This window comes from Alosa pseudoharengus, unplaced genomic scaffold, assembly GCF_046254945.1.
Source record: "Alosa pseudoharengus isolate Yale_2024_CS ecotype anadromous, Long Island Sound unplaced genomic scaffold, YU_APseudo_1.1 YU_APseudo_1.1_scf_4, whole genome shotgun sequence".
Lineage (NCBI taxonomy): Eukaryota > Metazoa > Chordata > Actinopteri > Clupeiformes > Clupeidae > Alosa > Alosa pseudoharengus.
In genome coordinates this window covers 17,803,073-17,827,206 of record NW_027468774.1, presented here as the reverse complement: position 1 = coordinate 17,827,206, position 24,134 = coordinate 17,803,073, and the positions used below count along the sequence as shown (strand labels likewise).

At 45.2% G+C, this 24,134-nt stretch overlaps 1 protein-coding gene across 2 annotated transcripts; it reads right to left on the bottom strand.

Moving 5' to 3' along the window:
- Positions 1–27: 27 nt before the first annotated feature.
- atad5a (ATPase family AAA domain containing 5a) lies at positions 28–24,134 on the bottom strand. 2 transcript variants are annotated; one of them, XM_076265071.1, is made up of 24 exons: positions 23,718–24,134; positions 23,318–23,394; positions 21,295–23,128; positions 21,054–21,162; positions 20,839–20,914; positions 20,583–20,732; positions 18,288–18,435; positions 17,828–17,912; positions 17,394–17,575; positions 16,992–17,143; positions 16,434–16,587; positions 15,569–15,916; positions 14,762–14,858; positions 13,386–13,468; positions 12,876–13,000; positions 12,508–12,688; positions 11,834–12,007; positions 11,330–11,620; positions 11,148–11,212; positions 9,756–9,924; positions 3,871–4,019; positions 2,821–3,737; positions 2,122–2,274; positions 28–569 (listed from the first exon to the last, which is right to left on the bottom strand). In XM_076265071.1, the coding sequence occupies exons 2-24, from the start codon at positions 23,366–23,368 to the stop codon at positions 491–493; spliced, it is 5,772 nt and encodes a 1,923-aa protein (XP_076121186.1). In that variant the 5' UTR covers positions 23,369–23,394; positions 23,718–24,134; the 3' UTR covers positions 28–490. The 2 variants fall into 2 exon arrangements, with proteins under 2 accessions (XP_076121186.1, XP_076121185.1); XM_076265070.1 differs by having other exon boundaries at positions 21,054–23,128.

The following is a 24,134-nucleotide window of genomic DNA, read 5'->3' as shown; positions in this document are numbered from 1 at the left end:
CAGTAATGACTGAAGACTATGATAATATGTGGGGGGGAAATATAAACATGTTTTATTTTTTCAGATTTCACAAAAGTAACCAGAGCCACACCATCATATAAATACAAACACAACCTATAAGAAATGTGATTTAAAAAAAAAAAGTGAAATTTTATAACCCCACTTTAACCATGGGGAGAAGTAGATGTTTACATCATTCAGTACACATCGTTTAAGCATAGTTTAGCTTGGGTTACAAATACAAGTGAAAACATTTTTAAAAGTTAACATGTACTCTTTCTATAAATGTCTGTCAAATCTAGGAATTTATTACTTGATAAAATTAGGGCACTGTACTGAGGATAGTTGGATTATAAAAACATACTGTTACAAAATGTACACTACATTAATAAACAATCAAGGCCACTATTGTGGGTATGTTACAATACTGTACAACACTCATTTTACTGTCACACAAACAAACACACACACACACACACACACACACAGCTTATGGAAAGTCCGCTGCCAGAAGCTGAAGCGTTTGTTTGGGAAGACCAAGGTTGATGCCTTCCAGGTAGTGGAGAAACCTGAAAGAGAGAGAAAGAAAAAGTCCATTCTTCAGTAAGTGAGCAAATGACTGATTTGGTGTGTTCTGGCAGCACTGCAGGTATGTGCAACACAAATAACACGGCTCTTCCCTCCATTCTAGGCAGCAACACTGCTGAACCACTGATGCACTTGCACTATGGCACACTAGCATTGGCTATTTTAAGTGATGACAGGCGTGTTTAAATGTGGTTAGATGCAAAACACCATTTCCTGTACATGCATCTAAACATCCAACGCACATATACACATTAGGGAACCTGAAACTTCAAAGCACCTTCATGCATCTGTGCAGCCTAATTCCACTCAATTAAATCCTTATTTCAATATGCGCTCCCCCACCATCACCTGTCACCCTCAAAGGCCTGTCACCTATTATACTTTTCTTCGTCTTCATTTAAAGCTGCAGTTGGCAAGATTTTTTTCATCATATTCACTGAAACCGACACTATGCTCCGACAGAACAACATAAATCAGCTGGTTTTAGAAAAAAACCCGCACTTCTACCTCCACCTAGAGCCTGTTATTTGTTTTGCAAAAATCCACAGCTCCCGGTTCTTCTGGTCCAATCAGAGCAGGGCTGTGTGAGATCTGACTGTCAATCACAGCACAAACTCAATGAGAGGGTGCTCGGTGGTAGTGGGGGAGGGGCATGAGAGTTGTAAACATTAAAAATGTTGGCTAAGTCCCCTCAATCTGTCAGACTTGCCAACTGCAGTTTTAACAGTCACTAAAATATGTCCAACAGAAAAGTATATGATCTTAAAGGTGCTCTAAGCGATGTTGGGTAAAAATCACTTCTGTTGACGTTCAAACAAAACAGAGCTAGCTCGCTACTCCCACCCTCCCGTGCAATTGAAACTCTCCTAAACACGGATCTCGTCGCTGATTGGCTGGAACAGTTTGTTATGTTTTTATGGTCCAGGCTGGACCAAGTTGTTTTTGTTACCGTTTTTGGAGCCTGGGCTGTCTACAGAGACTGTGCTTTTTTTACAGTGTATTCAGGGCACAGGCAGCTAGTGGATGGTGAGGTGATGTTTGCTGTATGTGATAAAAAGGTTTTCGCTTAAAAACCACGTAACGCTTAGAGCACCTTTAAGCTCTGCATAAGGATGGACTGGCCCGATAACACACATCGGTCTGATACCAACTCAAATAGCTGGACTGGCCACCGGTGACAATGGGGTCAATCTAAATTTGCTTGTTGCATGTTAACATCTACATGCGAATACAACATGCTGCATCAGAAGGGCAGAGGGAGAACCGCACATTTTACTGGAGGGAGAGCTAACAGCAAGGAGGGCTCCAATTTATCTATTTAATAATAAATCACTTCAGTAAATTCATATTATTGGATACGTTTTGTTGTGCAAAAGCAGTATCTGTTAGGAGTGGGACTGAAAAAGTTGGATCGGCGCATCCCTGGCTTTCACTACAATTTATCTGGTTTGACACTGTGATCTTGACCTTCTGACACGCACACGCGCACATAGACTTTTGGACCTGATGTGTGTGTGAAAAATGCTTGTTTACCTGCGTTTCACCTTGCCCTGCTCCTTGAGCTGCTCAGATCTGCAAATGGTGCGCAGGGTGGGCAGGATGTCGAGCGCTATGGCCGCCCGGCTGCTGGTGCCCACTTTGGAGCTACATACACTTCTCACCAGGTCACACCTACGCTGGGGCAATCTGAACACACACACACACACACACACACACACACACACACACACACACACACACACACACACACACACACACACACACACACACACACACACACACACACACACACACACACACACACACACACACACACACACACACACACACGTATACATAAATATACATGAACACTAGCAGTTAAAATAGATTATGCAGTCTGTATCAAACGTGTGGCCTAGATGACATGATGTCCATAGATGTAATCTCACTACCCCTAATACCACTGATGGCAGTCCAAACACATAGCTCAAATTATTTTCAGGTTTTATAGTCAAGCAATGAACCCCAAGAGGCGGTGGTGTACAGAACTCATAGAACAGCTAAGGGGTGTTGTTGTGCATGTCTGATATAATATGTGCTTGCTTGTAAATCAACAACTGCTCATGAAAAACCTTGTTTGTAAATGACTTATTCTAGATGTCTTTCTGCACTGAAGAGGTTTTATGATCTGGTAGTTCAGCAGGGTAAGTCCCCTGTGGTTTGAAGACTGTTTAGCTGCGAGTGACTCACCCTGGCTGGCACAGTGTGTTGTCCGGCGTGATGTTGAAGGTCTGTCTGTGCGGAGCCGTGGGGAGTGTGATCTCGTCGAGCGCCGCCTGCCTGACCCCCTTCTCCTCCTCCAGAGCCTGTGCTGCTCCCCACGCCTGCTCCACGCCGGCCCTGCACCTCCTGAAGCTCAGGCTCTCCATCGCCGCCCGGATCTCCCGCACCTGCTCCTCTCCAGCCGCCCAGCGGCAGCCTCCGCTCCTGCCTCCGGCCCCCAGCCGGGGCTCGTCTGTCAGGCCGCTCCGGATCTCCGCCTGGGCCCAGCCGGACGCCGCAGCCGGCACACACGCACCCTCAGCTTCCTGTAAAGCCGGGCACGTCAGGTAGGAGTCCAGGGCGGACATGTGCTCCAGGAATTCAGCCATGGCGCCCAGGGCGATGGAGACTGGGCCGCTCCTCTTCCTCTCAGCTTCGGTCAGCTCGACCCTCTTCCTCCTCTCGGTCACGGGCCTTGCGAGCGGCGCTTCCTCTTCCTTCAGCGGCTCTGGAGCGGCGCGGGGGACAGACGCGGGTCTGCAGAGCGACAGGAAGCCATCGTCTGAGTCGGAGTCGGACTGGAAGGGGTCCTTGGTGCCTGGATGACACTGCTTCTTCTGCCTCATCCTGGAAGAGACTTTGAGTGGACTGGCCTCTTCCTCAGTCTCAGCCAGCAGAGGGGGCTTAGTGTTGGGGTTGGCAGGCTGGGGTGGGAGGCTGGTGGTGGGGGCAGGGGAAGGGGCAGTCTGGCCTGGCCCAAGCTCTACGGGGGCTCTGGGGAGAGCCTGTCTGAGTGGACAGGTGGGCAGAGGGAGAAGGACCTCCATGTTGGAGTAGAGCAGGTCAAAGCCTCTCCTCTCCGTTTCAGCCAGCAGCTCCCAGCAGAGTGGGCTCGCAGACTCACACTACACACACACACACACACACACACACACACGATCTAAGATTAGCCTTGGAGTAGATCAAAACACAAACACTAAAACAGAAAACATACACAGGTCACAGTTTCAGGACCCTTCCCAGTTCATAGTAGCCCACCTTGATGAACTCGAGAAGGCTGTCTGGAAGCTGGACATTGAGAAGGCCGAGGAGACTGGCAGTGCAGCCGGCATCACAGGGGGGAACATCTGGCTTCCCATCCTGCTCAAGAGCTGCCTCACTGCCACTGACCTGCAGCGACTGGGTGGCTGATGAAACACACACATGAAACACAGCACATGAGAACATGTGTATAGACAGAACCAGTATATTCAAAATAAACTTACCAAGAAAGGCAAGTCTAGTATTTACCAGTTACAAGGTTAAAATGTACAGGTTATCTTTAGCTCTCTTCACATGAACCCTATAAACACTTTGAAAGAGAAAGGGCTACACACACGTGACTATTTTGGTCACACACGACATAACTGACCACATTTCTGTGAAGCTCAACTACATGTTTTCCTTTGTAGGCTGCAGGTACAGCATGTTTGACATTGAGCACACTTCTGTGTCCATACGTGTGTGCATGTTAATTGGTGACAAAGTTTTTTAGCACATTTTGCGTTTGTCATACATTGCTGCATCAGTATTTTTTTTCTCATTTCACATGCATGATAGAATGATTTCTGAAATGACTCATACTTGTTCACACTTTCCCCTGTGCTGATATGATAATATTATTACTTCAAATTATGGTCACTGGTCAGTTGCTAGGTTACGGGTACGCAGGCGAGCTACGCCGCTCCGTCTGTGTTGGTTTGATTTTTTATAATTGAAATTGTAGTTTTTGTTTTATCTTTGAATCTACTTTGAAGTTAAACTTATTTGCTTTGCGTGGGTGCATTCTCTCCTGGTGTTAAGTCTATGGTAGCAACGCAATCAGTCTGCATCGGGGTAACGTTGACTACCTTAAAGGCCGTGTTGCAGGGTTCATTTTCCAACGAATTTGCACAATTTGCTTGTTGGTAATAAACATTTAAACTGTTATCCATTGTATTTGATGTTGTTGGGAATCACAAAACGGAATATAAACGAAAAAGCAGGAACTATTTCACAGCGTTTGAAGTGATTCTCCTTTCCCCCACAATGCATTGCATTACGTCACCTTGGGGAGGCTACAGACCAAAGCCCACCTTGAGACCCTTGAGAGTAACGAGAGACGAGTAAAGAGAGACGAGTAAGGGATTGTTCAGCAGTAGATAGCGCAGATTATAGATAAATAGATAGGCTATAGATAGCCTAGATATGTATATAGACAGGTAGATAGATAGCTAGATAGATCATGTCATATGCTGGTCGCGGGGGGAGCTCCTCGACCAGCGGCCAAAATGCACTCGCTTCCCTAGTTACTGCAGCTCTCCACCACAGTTTCCATCGGGACGCCCAGCCCACACAAGCACCTGCAAAACTGTGACTTGCCCATATTATCTCCCTCTTTGGTAAGCCGTACCCTGACGATGTCAATGGCAATCAATCACGAGCAGTAGTTATCGAAAATATTCATGTTGAAGACACGACCAGCCTAATCGGCGGCGGCTAGAAGCTAAGTTTGCAACAACAGGGGTGGCTCAGGTGGGACTGGAAAGTTTGCCCATAGCTAGCTATCATGATGCTTTACATTCTGATCTTCTGACTAAGTTTGCCCGGTAGCCTACTTATCTGAACTAACGACATGATCACTATCACTAGATATAAAGAACATGTTGACTTTCACTCGGTGCTGTTCACTGACAGTAACAAAAAAAGTGTCGTAACGTTATAAGCATAATGCATTGAACTGAATAGGTGCATTATGTAGCCTCATAACGAGGCCTCTCAAATTCAGAAAATTGCATTAAACTAAAATCGGAAGATATTGTTATCTTTGTTAGACCATAGGGTTGTTGTCATATAAATGCTGTAACAAAATTCGAAGTGTAAATATACAAACTTTATGTTGAAAGTGTAACCGCGACCGTTTCCCATAGGAATGAATGTAAAACATACCCTCCAAAACGAGACCTCCCGAAATTCAGAAAAAATTACTAAATTGATATCAGGCACCGTTATTACCATTGGTAGATCATAGGGTAGCTGTGATATAAATACTGTGACGAAATTCGAAGTGTAAATATACAAACTTTATGTTGAAAGTGTAACCGCGATGTCCATTGAAATGCATTGAAATGAATGAAGCGCAGATCATGTAGTCCCCAACGTGACGTCATCACCGAATTGCGTAAAAAAGAAACGCTAATGCTAAAAACAACAAAAACTGGCATTTAACACCATTTGGAGACATTTTTTAAAAATGATATACATATATTGAGTGCTTTATGTACCCATTAATCAACAGTGGTGGTTAACCTGCAACACAGGCTTTAACGTTAACGTCCACTGGAGTGAGGGGTCTTGGCTGGACTGCATTGGACTGTGAACTGTATGTGTACAGACTCTGTTTCTGCTTTCCTGAAGTCCGACTGCTGCTGATTCAGAGCTGTCCTTTCAGTGTCTGGTCAGAGAGATCGCTCGGGACCAGGCTTGGAATTTCACCATTTTAGGGGCAAGGCCACTTGGCCTTCAGTTGGTCATATTTGGTGGGGGGCACAAAGGCCACATGTCAGGGGACCAAGGCCAAAGTTAACCAAACAGTAGTAGGCTGTAAAAATGATCAGTTATAGTTGTATTTAGCCTATTCACAGCAGTATCACTGTATGAAACATTACAAAAAAATTAAACATGACATATTACATAGAACTGTAAATCTGATCATCTAATATTTACAGATATCTAGGCTATATTTAACATTTATTTTATATTTGGCCTGTTATGAAATCATGTATTGAACAATTTAAGCACAGCTCAGCTTTAAGATCATTAAGGCTACTTTCACAGCTTTTTTAGTCAGCTGTATATCCTCTGATTTTAATATTTACCGATATCTAGGTGATATCATGTTGAAAAATTTAAAACACATTGTGAAACTTAAAGCCCAAATTTGGAGACATGCATGTCGAAATTTGCTGCAAATTTAAAACTGGATTACTCTGGTACAGGGGACTTGTTCGGTAAGGCCTGCTGTTTATTTTGATAAATGGTTTGTCATGTGTTGAACAAAGGGTTTGTGAAGTATTCCACCGAGATGAATGGTTAGGGAGATAGGTGCAGAACCTAGAATTTATGATACAATTTAATCATATTATTTACTTGTCTCGCGAACAATGTTCACCATGGCTAACATTGTTTAAACGCTGAGAAAAGGCTCTTTCATGTAATGTGATACTTGTGATGATGAGTAGTTCAACTGAGAATTGGGTGAATTTGGACGTACTTTCTTTCTTGCCGTGCGCTGTCACTTTCTCCACTGCGTAAAAGACTAAATTAAGTTGCGCTGTGAATGCTAAGATTATTTTGACAGGCCATAGGCTAATAAAATACGCTATTAGTCGGACGCAAACCAGAATATTGAAAGAAGGGGGCACCAAGGCCACAGTGGCCTGTAAACATCTGATTTTCAAAGGGGCATCACGGCCAACGCAAGGGCCGTGGCCGCCGTGAAATTCCTACCCTGCTCGGGACTTAAATAAGTTACACTGGAGGTTTCTTGCCTCTGTGGGATCTAATATCGACCTGATGCTTTGAAGTCAGGCTAGCTAGCTGCCTCAAAGACAAGTGTCTGAAAGTCTATGGTCTGACGGTGTGGATGCCATCACACTAGTGATGGAGGATCTGTCGCTTCTGAAGATTCACAGAACTGCTGATCTGCAGGCTGGCTTTAAAGGGCTTCACGAAGATCAACAGCTGACCCGTGCTTTCGGAGCTCCAGCCTGGTTGGACGTTCCAAGAGCACCTGACCCCATGTTAACGTTACTGCTAAATTTGCTTAATGCTCAGTTTGAAAAAACAATGGTAGATGATGATGATGATTTGTGGCTAGGGCGAAATACAGTGAAAATTGGGTTTTTGTGAGTAAGTTAACTTTTTATGCCAATGAAGCTATTTGCAAAGATAGTGGTTTAAAAAAAAAATCGAATCAATGTATTCACGATAGTCTAGACACAATGTGAATCGGCACCACACAAACTAAAGCAGCACTGCTTACGAAACAAAATGTGCCATTGCCAAAACTGCATTACTATTTTTACCTTCAACATTCTGCCAGACTCTTCTCATACAAAAACAAGACTGTGTGGGTATGTGTGAAACCACACTCTGCATCATTCCGTTACCAGTAATTACATTTCCAACATGTATAGGAATGGACAAAAAAACACAACGCTTAAAATGAATACACTGTGTCCCCAAAAGGTTCGCTGCAACTACAGTACCCTCCAGAATTATTGACACCTCTGCTAAAGTTAAAAGAAAATCTTTTGATGAAATATTGTAATCTCACAACAAAAACAATGAGGGAAAAACCCAACCTTGAAGGGAAGCAAATTTATTCTGAGAAAAAGGAAAATCTCAAAGAAATAAATATTATTTGTATTATACAAAAACATGCCTCCAACAATTATTGGCACACCTAGAGAATCTTATATACAAAATGTAATGGAAGCATTTCCCTATTTATATTCAACTTAATCAGAGTGTCTGTGAACTGACACATGACTTTCTGACACGGAGGATAAATCAAGAGAATACACTACATTTAGATAAAAGGGGTGTTGATGTGTGTCGCTGAATGGCTATAAAAATAGGTACTTGGTTGAAAATGCCCATATTTACAGTTAAAACAATAATTAAAAGGTTCTGATCAACTGTAAATGTGAAAAACATGCTTGGACAAAGACCCAGGATTTTCTTGCCCCCCATGACCAGTATGGAGGATGGTAAGAGTATCAAATTTGGGTCACCAAGTCCCCCCAAAAATTATCAAAAGTGAGCCCACTGCTAATAGATTATTTAGAGGGCATGCCAGGTAAAAGCCTTTTCTGTCATTTAATTACAAAAGTAAACGGCAGGAGTGACTTTGTCTGGAATCGTGGTCTATTGTCAGATGTCCAATTTTCAATGGAAATCTCTACTACACTAAAAGTGGGTCATGATTGGATCATTCATCAGGTCAATGAACCAAAACAAACATCCAGATCAAAACAAAAAATGTTTACACAAAATCAATCTTCATTGCCATCACAGTCCCCTGATCTAAACTCCATAGAAAAACAGTGGGGTGAGTCCAAAAGGAAAAATCCACAAGCGTGGACCTAGGAATATGGACAATCAGGGGGAATTCTCCAACTTCATGGGGTGTCATGGGAGAATATTACGAGCTGTTTTATTTGCAAAAGGAGGCTTAAGAAGTATTACAAGCAGGGGTGCCAATAATTGTGAACAAAATTAGTGAAATTTATGACATTTTCGTTTTTCCCCTGAATAGCTTTGCTTCCCTTTCAAGGTTGGATTTTTCAACATTGTTTTCATTGTGAGATTACAATAAATCACCAACAGATTATTTTTTATACTGTAAATTATTTTTTACTGTAAATTAAAACTGAAGGTGCATGAAGGTGCAGTAGAAAGATAGTCTGGAACCATGAGAGCCCTCTAGTGGCACCACATTCAACCTCCACATTTCCACCAGTCCTGCAACTGCAGCCATGCAATGCACTACAAGTGGACGTACGTGGCTTGGTTGGAGCGGTGATGTGTGTGTACCTGTGTGGACGTACGGTTGGAGCGGTGATGTGTGTGTACCTGTGTGGACGTACGTGGCTCGGTTGGAGCGGTGGTGTGTGTGTACCTGTGTGGACGTACGGTTGGAGCGGTGATGTGTGTGTACCTGTGTGGACGTACGTGGCTCGGTTGGAGCGGTGATGTGTGTGTACCTGTGTGGACGTACGGTTGGAGCGGTGGTGTGTGTGTGTGTACCTGTTTGGACGTACGGTTGGAGCGGTGGTGTGTGTGAGTGTGTACCTGTGTGGACGTACGGTTGGAGCGGTGGTGTGTGTGTGTGTGTGTACCTGTGTGAGGGGCTCCGGGTCCGGCTCCGCTGCGGACCCAGCACTGCAGCTGCAGCAGGCTCTGCCGGACGTCCCCGCCGGTGCAGCGCAGCAGGGACGCCACGTCCTCCGCAGACACGCGCACGTTCTCCGCCAGGCACAGCAGACGCAGGTAGCTGCTCACATGCTCCTACAAAACACACACATTTAGACGTTAGAGAGAAGTATAAAGTCATCACAGAATCATACACACGCAGATCTTTCAACACTAACGAGGGATGTGAGATCACTAGGGGTGTAAAGATTAACCGATACGTATCGGTATCCGTTTTTAACATGTAAGATACGGCTACATCGATACGTGAAGCACCGTATCAGAATAAAACTGAAATGAACCGGTCGTTATATCGATTTACTTGTTACGAATCGGTTCACAACCTTTTCTGCTCGCTTAGACTCTCATTTACGTTGCAAGCAGCGCGTTCATCCCACTTCCGGTTTTGAAACTACACATGGCACGGATTTGTGGGTAATGCAGTTCGTTTTGGGCTACATTCATTGCCCAAAGTTGTCAAAGGACCTCATTACCCATACATCTACTGCAACATAAGCACGTGACAACTCGCACTCGAACTGTTTTGACAGTTTTTACTCTTTTGTTTTTCCAAATCCAGCGCGAAATTAAACACTTACTATAGCATTCCTAAACAGCAACGATAGTCTGTAGAGTAGCCTACTTTACATTTGATGAAGGGATGTCCTTAATGTTAAAGAATAATTTGTCCCTTGCTGCTAAAACGATGCACAAATTATTATTATTTTGTTCATATTCACTCAGACTTGTGGTTTCTGCATATTAGGTCTACCGTTGGAACAAAATAGGCCCAGAGAGTTAATTGATATGTAGGCCTTTATTCTTGTAGGCTATAGGAAAAGGCCAAGAGTGTCTTAGGCACTGTTTTATTTTATTTCGGTATTGTCTTACCTCAACAATAGGTTACAGCTCCTTGAAAACAATCAGATACACATAACTCTATAAAATCTATAGTCTTTAAAAATTAATTTTTATGTTGTATTTGGCTGCAGTGTCTGACTGAAATGTAGACTATTCTTTTTTCATTTCAATACAGTATATGATCATCATTCACACATTTTTTTTTTACAACCATGACCATGATAATTGATAATATAAAATCAATGTGCACCTTGAGCAAATGATAAAAAATCTTTCATCTATCGAACTGCATCGAATTGCATCGAATTGCATCGCACCGTACTGAATCGTTTTTTATGAACATGTATCTTTTCTTGTATCAAATCGTGCTCATGTATCTAGATGCAAATCGTATCGTCTTTTACATGAGAGATTCACACCCCTAGAGATCACACATCAAACTCTTAAAATTGTCTTACCACAGAGGGAGTCTCAAAGTTGATCTCGTCAAAGTAGCCATCAAATGAGGTCCTAAAATTAGGATCTATATCAAAGTAAAAAATCAGACATGAACAAGAGGCAATGAACACGTACAAAAAAAATGAAGGACAAACTGTAGCTCTGTAGATGATTTCATCCCATAATAAGGCAGCACACGTACCACTGGTGGTGAGGATGACGGGCCTCTTGGTGGTTGCCATGAAGGTCTTGATGGCGGCCAAGAAGCCCGTGTCGTCGTCAAAGATGACGTCCACCTCCTCAAACAGGATGAGTGACGTGGCCGTTCTCTTGCCCTGCTCGTCGCCTGGGGCCTTGCCACCGACGGCTGGTCCTGCTGCTGGTGTCGATGGCGCTGGTGGTGGTGGAGCTGGCGCTGGTGGTGTAGCTGACTGATCCTCACTTGAACAAGAAGCCTCCTTGGGCTTGACTCTCTTGCGAGGGCTCATACAGGCTGTGAGGGAAACAATCAGAAAAGGCAGCAAATTCACTGAAGGGACTCGGCACACGTACTTACATCGCTTTAGAAGCTCAGACTGAAGCATTGCTACACCGCGCTTATACGCTTAACTACAGATGCAATGGATGGCGCGTGGCAAACATTTAGCCTCACTCTGGACTTGTAGGTCCGGGTTTTCATCAGGATAAAAGACATCTGAATCTCTACCTGGCCGTGGCTTTTTGCCGTTGGTTTCGGCAGCCTCTTTGGGAGAAGGCTTGCCACCCATTTTGAAGAAGTTGGCCAGAGAGGTGGGGGCCAGTGAGCCCCTCTTCTTCAGTCGGGGAGACTGGGGGGGCTTGTGGGGGGAGGACACGACCCGCCGGGGTGAGTTCACCTTGCCTGGGAGTTCAAAGGGTAAACAAACAGACCTTCACTGATCTCTTCATGCTGTAAACAGGAACGATGTTCTTCTGATCAATACATTTACATGCCAATAAACGCAATAAAAACTATTTCTCATCAGAGCTTGCAGAAACACTGTTCAATATATTGTCCAAAAATGTCTGAGGGCATGCAGACAGTCTTGATACATTCTGATTAAAGGCACAGCCGTAGACACAATAAAAGTATTGCTGATGTTTGAATTCAACAGCCAATCAAACACACCCTTCCCTACAGAGGCCCTGCAAGCATTTGAAGAATGAGCAGCCCTTGTTGATTGGCTGGAAGTGTTTTGCTTAGTCCAATCCACTGTGTTTATTCCCCATTTATGAAACCAAGACTAAGCATAAACACCAGAGGAGAATTGAACTTATTTGTGTACTGGATTACAATCAAAGACTGCAATGGGAGTGGAGAGAGTAGCAATATCTCAGTGGGAGAAGTGGTCTTATACTCACGGGGAGAGGAGCCGGGTCTGGAGCCGCTACCGCCACCGCTGCTGCTGCTGTAGCTGTTGAAGAAGGTGGGCTTGTGGGCGTTCACACCCTGGATGTCCACCTGGTGCGACTGCGTGGCCTCCTTCAGTTGGGACAGGATCTGTCGGCCGCTGCGCTGGGACGAGCAGTTCACCTCAAACACCTGGAGGTGGGACACAAAGGGCAGTCACATGCTGAACCATCATCTCCAGAGGGCTTCCAGGTAATTGCAATCTGGTGCACAAAGCCCTGTGAAAGAAACTGTGGTCCAATTTTGAACCCAGACTAATAACAAATCATATTTCCTAACAAATATTCAACTAGATCTTTCTACTGAGGATGGTGCCGACCTTGAAGCCCAGCTCCTGGGCACAGGCATAAACAGCTGCCGTTTTCCCCACTCCTGTAGGGCCGGTGATAAGCAGTGTGTTACACAGCAGGTCCTCCTCCTCACCACACTCACTGAGCCAGGAGTCTACACACACACACACACACACACACACACACACACACACACACACACACACACACACACACACACACACACACACACACACACACACACACACACACACACACACACACACACACACACACACACACACACACACACACACACAATGATAAATATGTCATACACACATATATAAACATGGTTATTAGTGTACACAAAAATAACAGTTATAGCCGCACACACCTCCCACATCCAACAGATTATTTTTACAGATGCAGACCTACGGTTTCCCACTTCTCATATATGCAACACATCTCTTTCACAGATTCACACTTGTAGCCACACAGTCGTGCACATGCAGCTGACTACGGTACTTCTACAGCTGCACTGATGGTGGGCTCCTCACCGTTAAGGTCGTCCTCCTGTTTCTTCTCCTGCTGCTTCTTCCTCTCTTCACGGTCGGCCCTCAGCTTCCATTCTCTTAACCAGCTAACGAGGGACACAGCAGGAATACCATTACAATCACACACACACACACACATACATACATACACACACACGAAGCCACTGATAGGGTTTCTGCAGGTTTCAAAGTTAAAAGGTTTCAAAGCGATTATGGATAAAATTGCCATACTGGCAAAAATATGAAGGAGAGTCACAAAATGATCCACAAAGTAAATACATTTGTTCTCTGAACTTCTATACAAGATACAAATAAAACAGTTATCAGTTCCGCATAAAATGAAAATGTTATTACATTGTGATAAACCGTATCAGTACCGCTGAAAAAACTACAATGTCAATCCATGCTGCTAAATAAACTAAATCAGCCTCTCAAACTTCTTTGACCTCAGGCCCGGTCATGGCAGACTTTGGGGTCATAGGGCCCACCTACACGCACCCCCCCCCATTGAAATGATCATTATGATTATCATTATCACAATTATTATTTTTATGTTATATTGTTATACATGTACTTCAAAACAGTCAATGTTTAAAGTGCTAACATTGAACATTGTTCACAAAAAGTTTGTGAAAACATGCACATCAAAGGACTGCTTTACTAATGTAAAATATAATTACAATAGTTCCATTGATTTTGCATGGTAACAGCAATTATATGGGTGCCATTGTTTTGGGATGTTTCCCTCATGCAAGCATCATACACTGGTAGGCCAATAGAAAACATAGGCTATTGACATGCTTTTTAATGAAATTTCATTCGAATGCCTGCATGTAAGAATTGAGGAAACACAGACCCGCACAGGCATGCATTGAATGCTCATACCACCACTTAATTCTATGTCTCTATGTTCGATGATACCAAATTAGCAAGTATTTCCTCCTGATTGCAGAAACGTTTGTTTTCTATTTCTGTCAGTCCGCGGTTCCCTCTGATCAGCGCACAGCAAATTATCAGACGAAGCACTGAACATAATTTCACTCCGCGGACCACGTTGCGGACCGATGTCGGTCCGCAGCCCATAGTGTGAGAAACGCTGAACTAAATGACCACTGACGTTAAATGAACATAATTAAGACCAAGCTAAAAAATGTAAGGCCTACAAGTCATATTGTTATGATTATTATGACTTTTTTTAGACTTTCTAAGACCCCGTGGAAACTCTTGAGTTGATGCATGTGTTGAAGCACTGAGTTGATGCATGTGTTGAAGCACTGAGTTGATGCATGTGTTGAAGCACTGAGTTGATGCATGTGTTGAAGCACTGAGTTGATGCATGTGTTGAATGCTGAGTTGATGCATGTGTGTAATTTCTGTACCTGTGCAGCCTCCTGACAGACTGCATGTTGCCGATGACGTCACTGGAGTGCTGAGGCTGATACTTCTCTGTCCACATCACGTCCTCTCTCACCACATCTAGAACACAAACACAGCTGGCGTCAGCCATCAAGCACCACACACAGCTCAGAGTCCCTGTGTCTGACTATAGTCTCCATACTGATGTGACGCTGTGAGGCTCCTAATAACCAGTGTCTAAGTGAAGGTTAATTGTCATGAACAATACGAGCCATGTCTCTGGACCACAACAACACAGTGACCTTAACTGTTAAACCCACAGATGAGATGTGCAGGATACTACGTCTGTTGGTAGGCCTCACTTATCGGGACAAAAGGGTCAACTAAATCCAATCACTTCAACCAGGAAATCACTTAAACCAACTGCTATCAGTGTTTCCCACATAATTTAATTATATTTGTGGTGGTAGGTTTGCAGAATTAACTTGAATGCAACAGTTTTTAACAAATTAGCGGAGCGTGGTTATGACTCTAACCAGATTGAAGCACAACTAAGCCAGGCATCTTCTATGCCTTGCAGGATTGTTTATGTTTTCTTTAAACAGGCATGTAGGTTCATTGAGAGACAGAGAGACAGGGAGAGGCTGTGCGAAGGTGCACATAGCTCTACAATGAAAGAATGCCATCCAATTGAAATAGTACAACATGGAAAACCATTGTTGAGTGGTCAATGTTGATATTGTGGTGGGCCGTCACAAATAAGTCAATGTATGGGAAACACTGGGTGTCCTCCGACTTCCCTCCAGGCCCACTGCTGCCGTCTCACTCACCATCTGTGGCGGTGTCCTCTGAGGGCGACGGACTGTCGAGCACAATCACATCATCCTTCTGGGAGATGGCGGGTGTGGACACCACCTCTGCTTTGGGCTCCTCTCCCTCCCCCTGCTGCTGCTGCTGTTGTTGTTGTCTGCGTGGCCGGCCGCGGGCCCCTCGGCCCCTCCTGGGGGGCTCTGGAGTGTCGTCTGGGATGGTGATGGTCTCGGGCTCCTTGCGGCTGGAGCGCTGCTTCTTGGAAACCTTCTCTGCGGCGTCCCTCTCATTCTCCTCTCGTTTCCTCTTGCCTCCCACTGGCTGGGAGCTGCTGGACCTGGCTGTCTCCTGAGGGACACTATCTGTGTCTAGACAGACAGACATACAAACAAACAAATAATCAAACAAACATACTCTGCATAAAAATCACTCTATATATATCTGAAAGGACAAAAAGTGCCCCAGGTCACATGAGGGATTTCAAGCACTGGAGGGCAACACTGGGGAGCTAAATTAGTGGCCCAGTCACAAAATAAAAATGCATTTTTGCTGCCCTCTTTTGGAGAAACGTCTGAATTGCAACCAGTGGGGGAAACAAAACTCTACTCTAGCCTCGATACAGTGACTTTCCATGACATGAAAGGAAAAAAACATTTCACCTTTGTTCTGAAAACACAATTAATTAGGGATGATAATGGTCGCAAAAAATGTAGTTCAATAGAGAAAAATACTGCATGGGATATGGCTTTTGACAAATGCCTTGGTAAACTTCCCTGATATTCCATGACTTGATCCTAAAGATGATCAATTCCATGACCCGTGGGAACCCTAACTGTACATACAGGTACAAAGTTTAGCTCATGAGTGTGTCTGCTGTGAGCTCACCCGGGGCTGTGGGCTTCAGGAGCTGCTCGGCCCGTCTCTTCAGCAGCTGGGTGAAGATGCGCTGTGTGGGGAAGGAGGGGTTGGACCTGCTGATCTCCTCCACCAGCCAGCGCTGCAGTGCTGGAGACAAGTCCTCCCTCCAGCCAGAAACAAGCTGGGACAAATGGACAGACCAGTGAAGTTCACAGCACCCTCCTACTCCTACTCCCACCATCGTTAATGTTGAAGTCTGATGATGAGCTTAAGGCTCGAAGCGTTACTTATGGTGTAACAAAAAGAAGGGGAGCTTGTATGCGGATATTCCTTCCTATTTTTTAATGTCCAACACATAAATAGACAACATTCTCAAAAATGCATGACTTTACAATTATACATTTTTAGATTTCTGTTACAATTTCTCCCCAGACATGTAGCTATGTTGTGAGGGACATCAACAACGCAGTCCTCTTAAGAAATTGTACTTTTTGATGGATTTAAGAACATTGCTATAAAATACAAGCAGCTCCACATTCATTTTTCATTCCAGACACCTTTTTGGCACCAAATGCGCCGGCTCACCTGTTCTCTGCAGCTCCTCTGGGCAGGAACGATGCCGAGGCCGAGTGGACCCACGGCAGACAGCGGAGACCTGAGCACCAGAGCCCCAGACTCCTCCTTCAGCCTGCCCAGACGAGGACACGCAGGCCAGGGCAGACTCCACAGGGGACAGTCTGAAGGCGGAAATATTCAGTGTTCTGAGAGGCGTAGGACATTAGAAATGTGTGACACAGTAACATAGTAGAGTCTTTGGATCAGGGTCAGTTTACGCCGAGTTGAATAGGCGCGCTGAAAAACGGCTGCGGAAAACGGAATGAACAGAATGCGATGGCAAAATATGAGATAGACAGATAGATAGACAGATAGACAGATAGATAGATAGATAGATAGATAGATAGATAGATAGATAGATAGATGTCTTACTGGGTGCTCTCTGCAGCACGTGCACCACCATCTGGAAGGAGGAGCAGGAGAGGGTGTAGGCCTCGCGGCTGGCCGCCGTTTTGGCGATCTGCTTCTTGAACGACTCGGGCAGGCCGCTTTTCAGGAACTCCCGACGCGCCCGGAACTGCTCATCATCCAGAGAGGCGTCCGAGGCATCGCGACTGGAGCGCACACACAAGCAAAGCTCATTATCTAACACCAGAGCCAAACTCAAATGCTACTGATAAAAGATTCGGATTCGGATTCTTGACATAACAGGCAAGCTTCCTCCACAACTTCACAGATAAACAGGCATTTTCCACACACTGACACTGATTAAGATTTTGATCTTTTCTTCATATATGGGACTGCCTCACACTACAGACAAGTTGATGCAGGAAAAAAGAATCCCAAGACAGCTCACGGTCCCTTACCTGCTGTCATCAAATATGGAGATCACAGCTGATGGCCTCTGAGGTTTCTTCCCCGTGAACAGAGGGCCCACTTTGGCTCCCGCCACTAGACAGAATGCAACATGGAGTTAAGGGGCTACTTAGAAATTAACAAACAGCACTCCACAGATTCTTCTTAATTCACTCCAGTGTTTCCCATACATTGACTTATTTGTGGCAGCCCACCACAATATCAACATTGACCCCCCACACAATGATTTTCCAGGTTGTACCAAATTGTGCTTAAATCTGGTTAGCATCATAACCACGCTGTGCTAATTTGTTAAAAACTGTTGCATTGAAGTTAATTCTGCAAAACTACCACCACAAATAGAATTCAATTCTGTGGGAAACACTGGACTCATTCATTTCCCTCTAATGTACAGTACACTCACCCATGACTGGTGTAGCAGAGTGTGAAGTGAATAAGGTGGGCTATTACCTGCTGGTGATTTGGTCACTTTAGTGCCAGGTGTATTTTTTCCCAAAACGTCATTTAGGCTGCGAACCTGGTTCTGTTTCTTGGCTTTAGTATCTTCTGTTTTTACAGTGGAGCTGTCCTCATCATTCTCCAAACATATTATTGGGTCCTGAAACACGGCACACGCAAACATGATCCATTAACCCATTCACGCCGGATGCTGCACGACGCAACATTCTATCTCCCGCCGGTTGCTGCATAACGCAACATTGAATCTCCCGCTGGTTGCTGCGTAGCGCAGCATGCTTTTTATTTCATGTTTCTAGGTGCTACAGAGGCTTAGATATTAAGGTTTTGGTAGACGTTGACAATTCTTAGTATTTTTTCAGAAAACCCTCAGGAAATAAGGTTATTTAGTCTAGAATGCCATAGGATTCTATATAGGCGTTTTTAGCAGGCATTTTAGGAGTAAATGGGTTAAACACGCAGACACGTACTCACGCACACACGCAGATATGTACTCACGCACACAAGCAGATATGTACTCACGCACACACACAGACACGTACTCACGCAAACAGACACGTACTCACGCACACACACAGACACACTACAGAGACCTGGAATACAGGTAACATATCAGAGATACTGCATATCACTCTTAACATAAAAACAGTCATGAAATCCTGGTCAATCAAACCACCCACTATACAGTGTTCCAAATTATTATGCAAATGGGATTTAAGTGTCATAAACATTTCTTTTTTTGTTTTTCAATTAAACTCATGGATGGTATTGTGTCTCATGGCTCTTTGGATCATTGAAATCAATCTCAGACACCTGTGATAATTAGTTTGCCAGGTGAGCCCAATCAAAGGAAAACTACTTAAGAAGGATGTTCCACATTATTAATCATGCCACAGGAAAAAGAATCTCTCTGCTGCTAAAAAGCGTGAAATTGTGGACTACCTTGGACAAGGTATGAAAACATTGGATATTTCCCGAAAACCTATGCGTGATCATCGTACTGTGAAGAAATGTGTCGCTGATTCAGAGCACAGGCGGGTTCGTGCAGACAAAGACATAATAAGGAAGGTTTCTGCCAGACAAATTCATAGGATTAAGAGAGCAGCTGCTAAAATTCCATTGCAAAGCAGCAAACAGGTATTTGAAGCCGCTGGTGCCTCTGGAGTCCCGTGAATCTCAAGGTGTAGGATCCTCAAGAAGTTTGCAAGTGTGCATAAAGTGTGCCACCCCTAAACAATGCTCACAAACAGAAACAGTTGCAGTGGGCTCAGGAATACATGAAGAATAATTTTCAAACAGTTTTGTTTACAGATGAGTGCCGTGCAACCCTAGATGGTCCAGATGGATGGAGTAATGGATGGAGTAATGGATGGTTGGTGAATGGCCACAATGTCCCAACAAGGCTGAGACATCAGCAAGGAGGTGGCAGAGTCATGTTTTGAGGCCGGAATCATGGGGGGAGTGCTGGTAGGCCCCTTTCGGGGTCCCTGACTGTGTGAAAATGACCTCAGCAAAGTATGTAGAGTTTCTGACTGACCACTTTCTTCCATGGTACAAAAAGAAGAAACGTGCCTTCCGTAGCCAAACCATCTTTATGCATGACAATGCACCATCTCATGCTGCAAAGAATACCTCTGGGTCATTGGCTGCTATAGGCATGAAAGGAGAGAAACTTATAGTGTGGCCCCCATCTTCCCCCTGACCTCAACCCTATTGAAAACCTTTGGAGCATCATCAAGCAAAAGATCTATGAGGATGCAAGCAGCAGCTCTGGGAGGCTATTCTGACATCCTGCAAAGACATTAAAGCAGAAACTCTCCAAGAACTTACAAGTTCAATGGATGCAAGAATTGTGAAGGTGATATCAATGAAGGGGTCCTATGTTAACATGTAACTTGGCCTATTAAGATGTTTTTGATTGAAATAACTTTTGATTTAATTTATGACCTAATGCTGCAAATTCAACAAATTACATTACATTTTTAGTTCTTAAAAAAACCTATAAAATGTCTTGAAACTCCTTGCATAATAATTTGGAACAGTGCATTCTGAGTTTTTTATTTAAAAAAAAAAAATACTGTTATCATTGGGAGGTTTGTTCAATATAATTCGAATTATACTCTAACGGTTGATTACTTAAATTATACTGACTGTCATTTGCCACAACTATTTAGGAAAATCTGAGAAAAAAGTAATTTGCATAATACTTTGGAATGCAGTGTACAAACAGTGATTGAACTGACACTGAACTGACATCAGGGTGCATTTCTGACTGTGTGGGTGCACTACCTCAGGCTCGCAGTAGTTCCTCTTGGCTGTGTCCTGGCGGCGTGAGGACCGTCGCAAAGGTGCCTTCTCTTCGGTGGCCTCTTGCCTGCTCTGCTGAAAGGCTTTGGCCTTCTGCACCAGCTTCTGGGCTTTCTTCCTCTTCTTGGAGTCCTATAGGAGCATGGTGGATAGTGTGTTAAAGAGCATTGCTTTGTGCAAGCAAACTTATAAATGTGTTGCATCTCTGACAGAAAGAAATCAGTGATAAAGTGCCCACCTCTTTTGCCAGTGGACTCAAGATATCAAATTCACTCGTCTCTCCAGGGCTTATGAACACACGGGTAAATTTCATTCTGGAAAAAAAAAGGACAAAAACAAAATGAAAAACATGTTGGATGATAACAGAACCAAAGTAAACAGACAATTCAGAAAAGGTTGAAAGAGATGAGACAATGACATTGTGTTTACTATCAGAGAAAAAAAAGCAGTCACCTGATTGGGCTTCCTTTGTCATCTGGAGGAACTAGCATGTGGGACTGATACTTGTTTCGTTTGGGCCGGTGTGTTTTGGGTGTGCTGGCCGGACTAGGGAGCTCCTGAGGTTTACTGGTGCTCTCCGCGTGCTTGGACTCTGAGGAGGGTGTGAGGGGGGCCGGCGTGCTCTGAGGTTTACTGGTGCTCTCCGCGTGCTTGGACTCTGAGGAGGGTGTGAGGGGGGCCGGCGTGCTCTGAGGTTTACTGGTGCTCTCCGCGTGCTTGGACTCTGAGGAGGGTGTGAGGGGGTCCGGCGTGCTTTGCTTGCGTGCGAGCTCACGGCCGGACCTCCTCCTGGTCTCAGTGGCCGTGGGCGTGCTTTTGGGCTGGTCTGCACTGGGCAGGGCTTCGCCGGCCTCACGGGCAGTAGGAGCCTCGGCATCTGCAGGGAGAGCGGCTGGAGGAGTGGGCTCCTCAGGGGTGGTTCTCTGCTCCTTCTTAGGCCTCCCACGCTTTTTCCGAGCTGCTTTCTGAGCAGCACCTTTCAGCTCCACTGGCTTGGGGTCAGCCTCCACCATCTCCACCTCTGTCCCCTTCGCCTTCCCCCCCTCCCCATCCACCTCCTCCTTCTCTTCCTCCACATCAGCTGGAGGAGCTCCCTCAGCTGGCTGTTCCTGCTGCTTCTGCTTGCCGGCTGCCTTGCCTGCTTTGCCCTTGGCTGTGTCCTGGGCGGGCTGCTTGAAGGCGTTCATGAACTGCTTCCGCTCAGCCTGGCTGCACTTGGGCACAGCAGCGGCGGAGGAGGATGCAGCCTCCAGCACAGCCAGCTCCAGGTCCTCCTCCTGCAGCACCACGTTGGACTTCCTCGGGGGGGCGGGGTGAGGCTCCGAGTTCTCCTGCGACTGGGGGGAGGGCGCGGCTTTGTCTTTACTCCTGCGGCAGGTGGTGAAGATGGAGCACACCTTTCGATCGGAGGCCCGGGAGAGGTCCTGATCGGGGGAGACGGCGTGGACCTCCGCCTGGATGGTCAGAGTGCGTGGAGACACCTGTGTGGGAGGCTGGTCACCCTCGTCGGAGGGTTTGCTGACGCTCAATCTGTCAGCGGCCTGGTCCACTGATGTAAGAGTCAGTCTCGTCCCACCTGCTTCGGTCTCTTCTTCTCCCTCCACCTCGTCTGCCTCCTGCTGCTGCTGCTTTGCCCCCTTTGGGCTGTGACTTTTTAAGAAGTCCTCAAAGGAGACGGTCACAGTGCTGAGGTTCAGCTGGGACTCTTCATTTGCCGCCGCCGCTTCCTCCTCCTCCAATCCGGCATCACGCGACACAGATGACTCCTGTGGCTGCTGCTCAGAGCACTCCTGTGTCTCTGGAACATCACACTGCACCGAGTCGGCCTTTCCTCCTCGGCCATTCTTCCTTGCAGCCCTGCCTCTCCTTCCCTTCTCCTCTGGGGTGGAGCAAACAGGAAGACCAGCACCGTCCAGTTTTGGGTCTGTCCTCACAGAGGGTGTGCCACTATCAGAAGTGTCCTTTAGAGTTGCATCCTTATTTGAGATAGCAGTTGCATCATCTGCACAGTTGCTTTTAGGAGCCTCCTCCACATCTCCCACAGTCTCCACATGAGTTAACGAGGCGGTGCTGCCTGTGTCCTCCACAGTCTCCCCGTTGTTTTGAGTTAATGAGGCGGTGCTGCCTGTGTCCTCCACAGTCACAGTGGAATCCGCTGGTGGGTCCTCTGACTGAGCTGTGCTCGACACCAATATGCAATCATTGCCAGACTCAGGAGGGTTCATCGCAAGAGCCTTTTTGGCAGTTCTTCCAGCCTTCCTGCCTGGCTTTTTGGACGGAGGCTTACCTCGTTTGGCTGCATGGTCAGAACCAGCCACAGCTTCCACAGGCTGGAGCTCATTCTCTTTGGACTGTTGAAGTGGGCTGATGGCATTAGTGGCTGAAGGGGTCTTCTTGAAGTAGTCCATGATATTGCTTGAGCGAGGTGGTGAGAAAGGCTTCTCCACCGTTTTGGCCACTGGTGTGAAGTAATTGGTGATTGTCTTGACCCCTGCGGCATCGCTGTCTTTTTTGCGTTTCTTGCATGGCTAAGGTAGAGTTAACATGAAATCAGCTTGTTTACACACAACAGCCTCAGACGCAGTCTGCTAATAAACTAACTTAGCAGATCCATTTCAAGAACGATTTAGGAAAACATGCCATATCAACAAACAAAAACACTGTGGTAAAACGTAATTAGGCTTACAGTATGGCATTAAATAATTGCAGCAAGTTACCTGGGTTTCGAAGTCTTCAATGACAGATGCCATGGCGATGACCCCTGCCATTATTGTGGCGTCCCCCGACCCCAAACCTAAAAAGACAGCGAAGACACTTGATTCCTCAGAAACCATAAAAGTGACTCTCTAAGTCACCAAACTGGCTTGCCATTAACGGAATAACATTAACGTTTAGGCGAACATAAATCAACGCCATTAAAAAGTCAATTTGGTTGTGATGACTGACTTAAATGTTACGTTTTAAGCACAGCGAGGGGTATGTGGAAAGTACATTACTAGGATTTACCTTACATGCCAAGCGGGTTAACTAACTTTAGGTTAGACAGCTAACGTTGCTTGAATAGCTTGTTAATAACAGCGACTGCTCACAAAGTTGACAGAGGAAAAACTGACTCACCTAATGTGTGTGTCGTATCATGCAACCAGATATCCCACTAAGATCAGTAATATCGAATGACTTCAGGACAGCGTAAGCATACTATATACTTTTAACCACAAAACTAAAAAAATAGCTACCGAAGCACAAAGACCACCCACTACAGCCACTTAACCATCTTGCTAGCTAACTGGTAAACAGTTAGCTAATGTTAACATTAACGTTAGTTAGCAAGCCTACTGACACTTTGCCAGCTAAAAACAACAAACCAAAGTCTACTACGTCCATTTCCTTCTCTGTTATCTATATATTCTTAACAACCAACATGGCTGTAAAGTGGTAGTGAAAAAACAATGTAGCACAACTCATCTGCTGGTTAGAAAGGACCTATGTTTAGTTGGCTATGCTAGCTAGCTTTTTTTCTTTAAAAAACCCGCG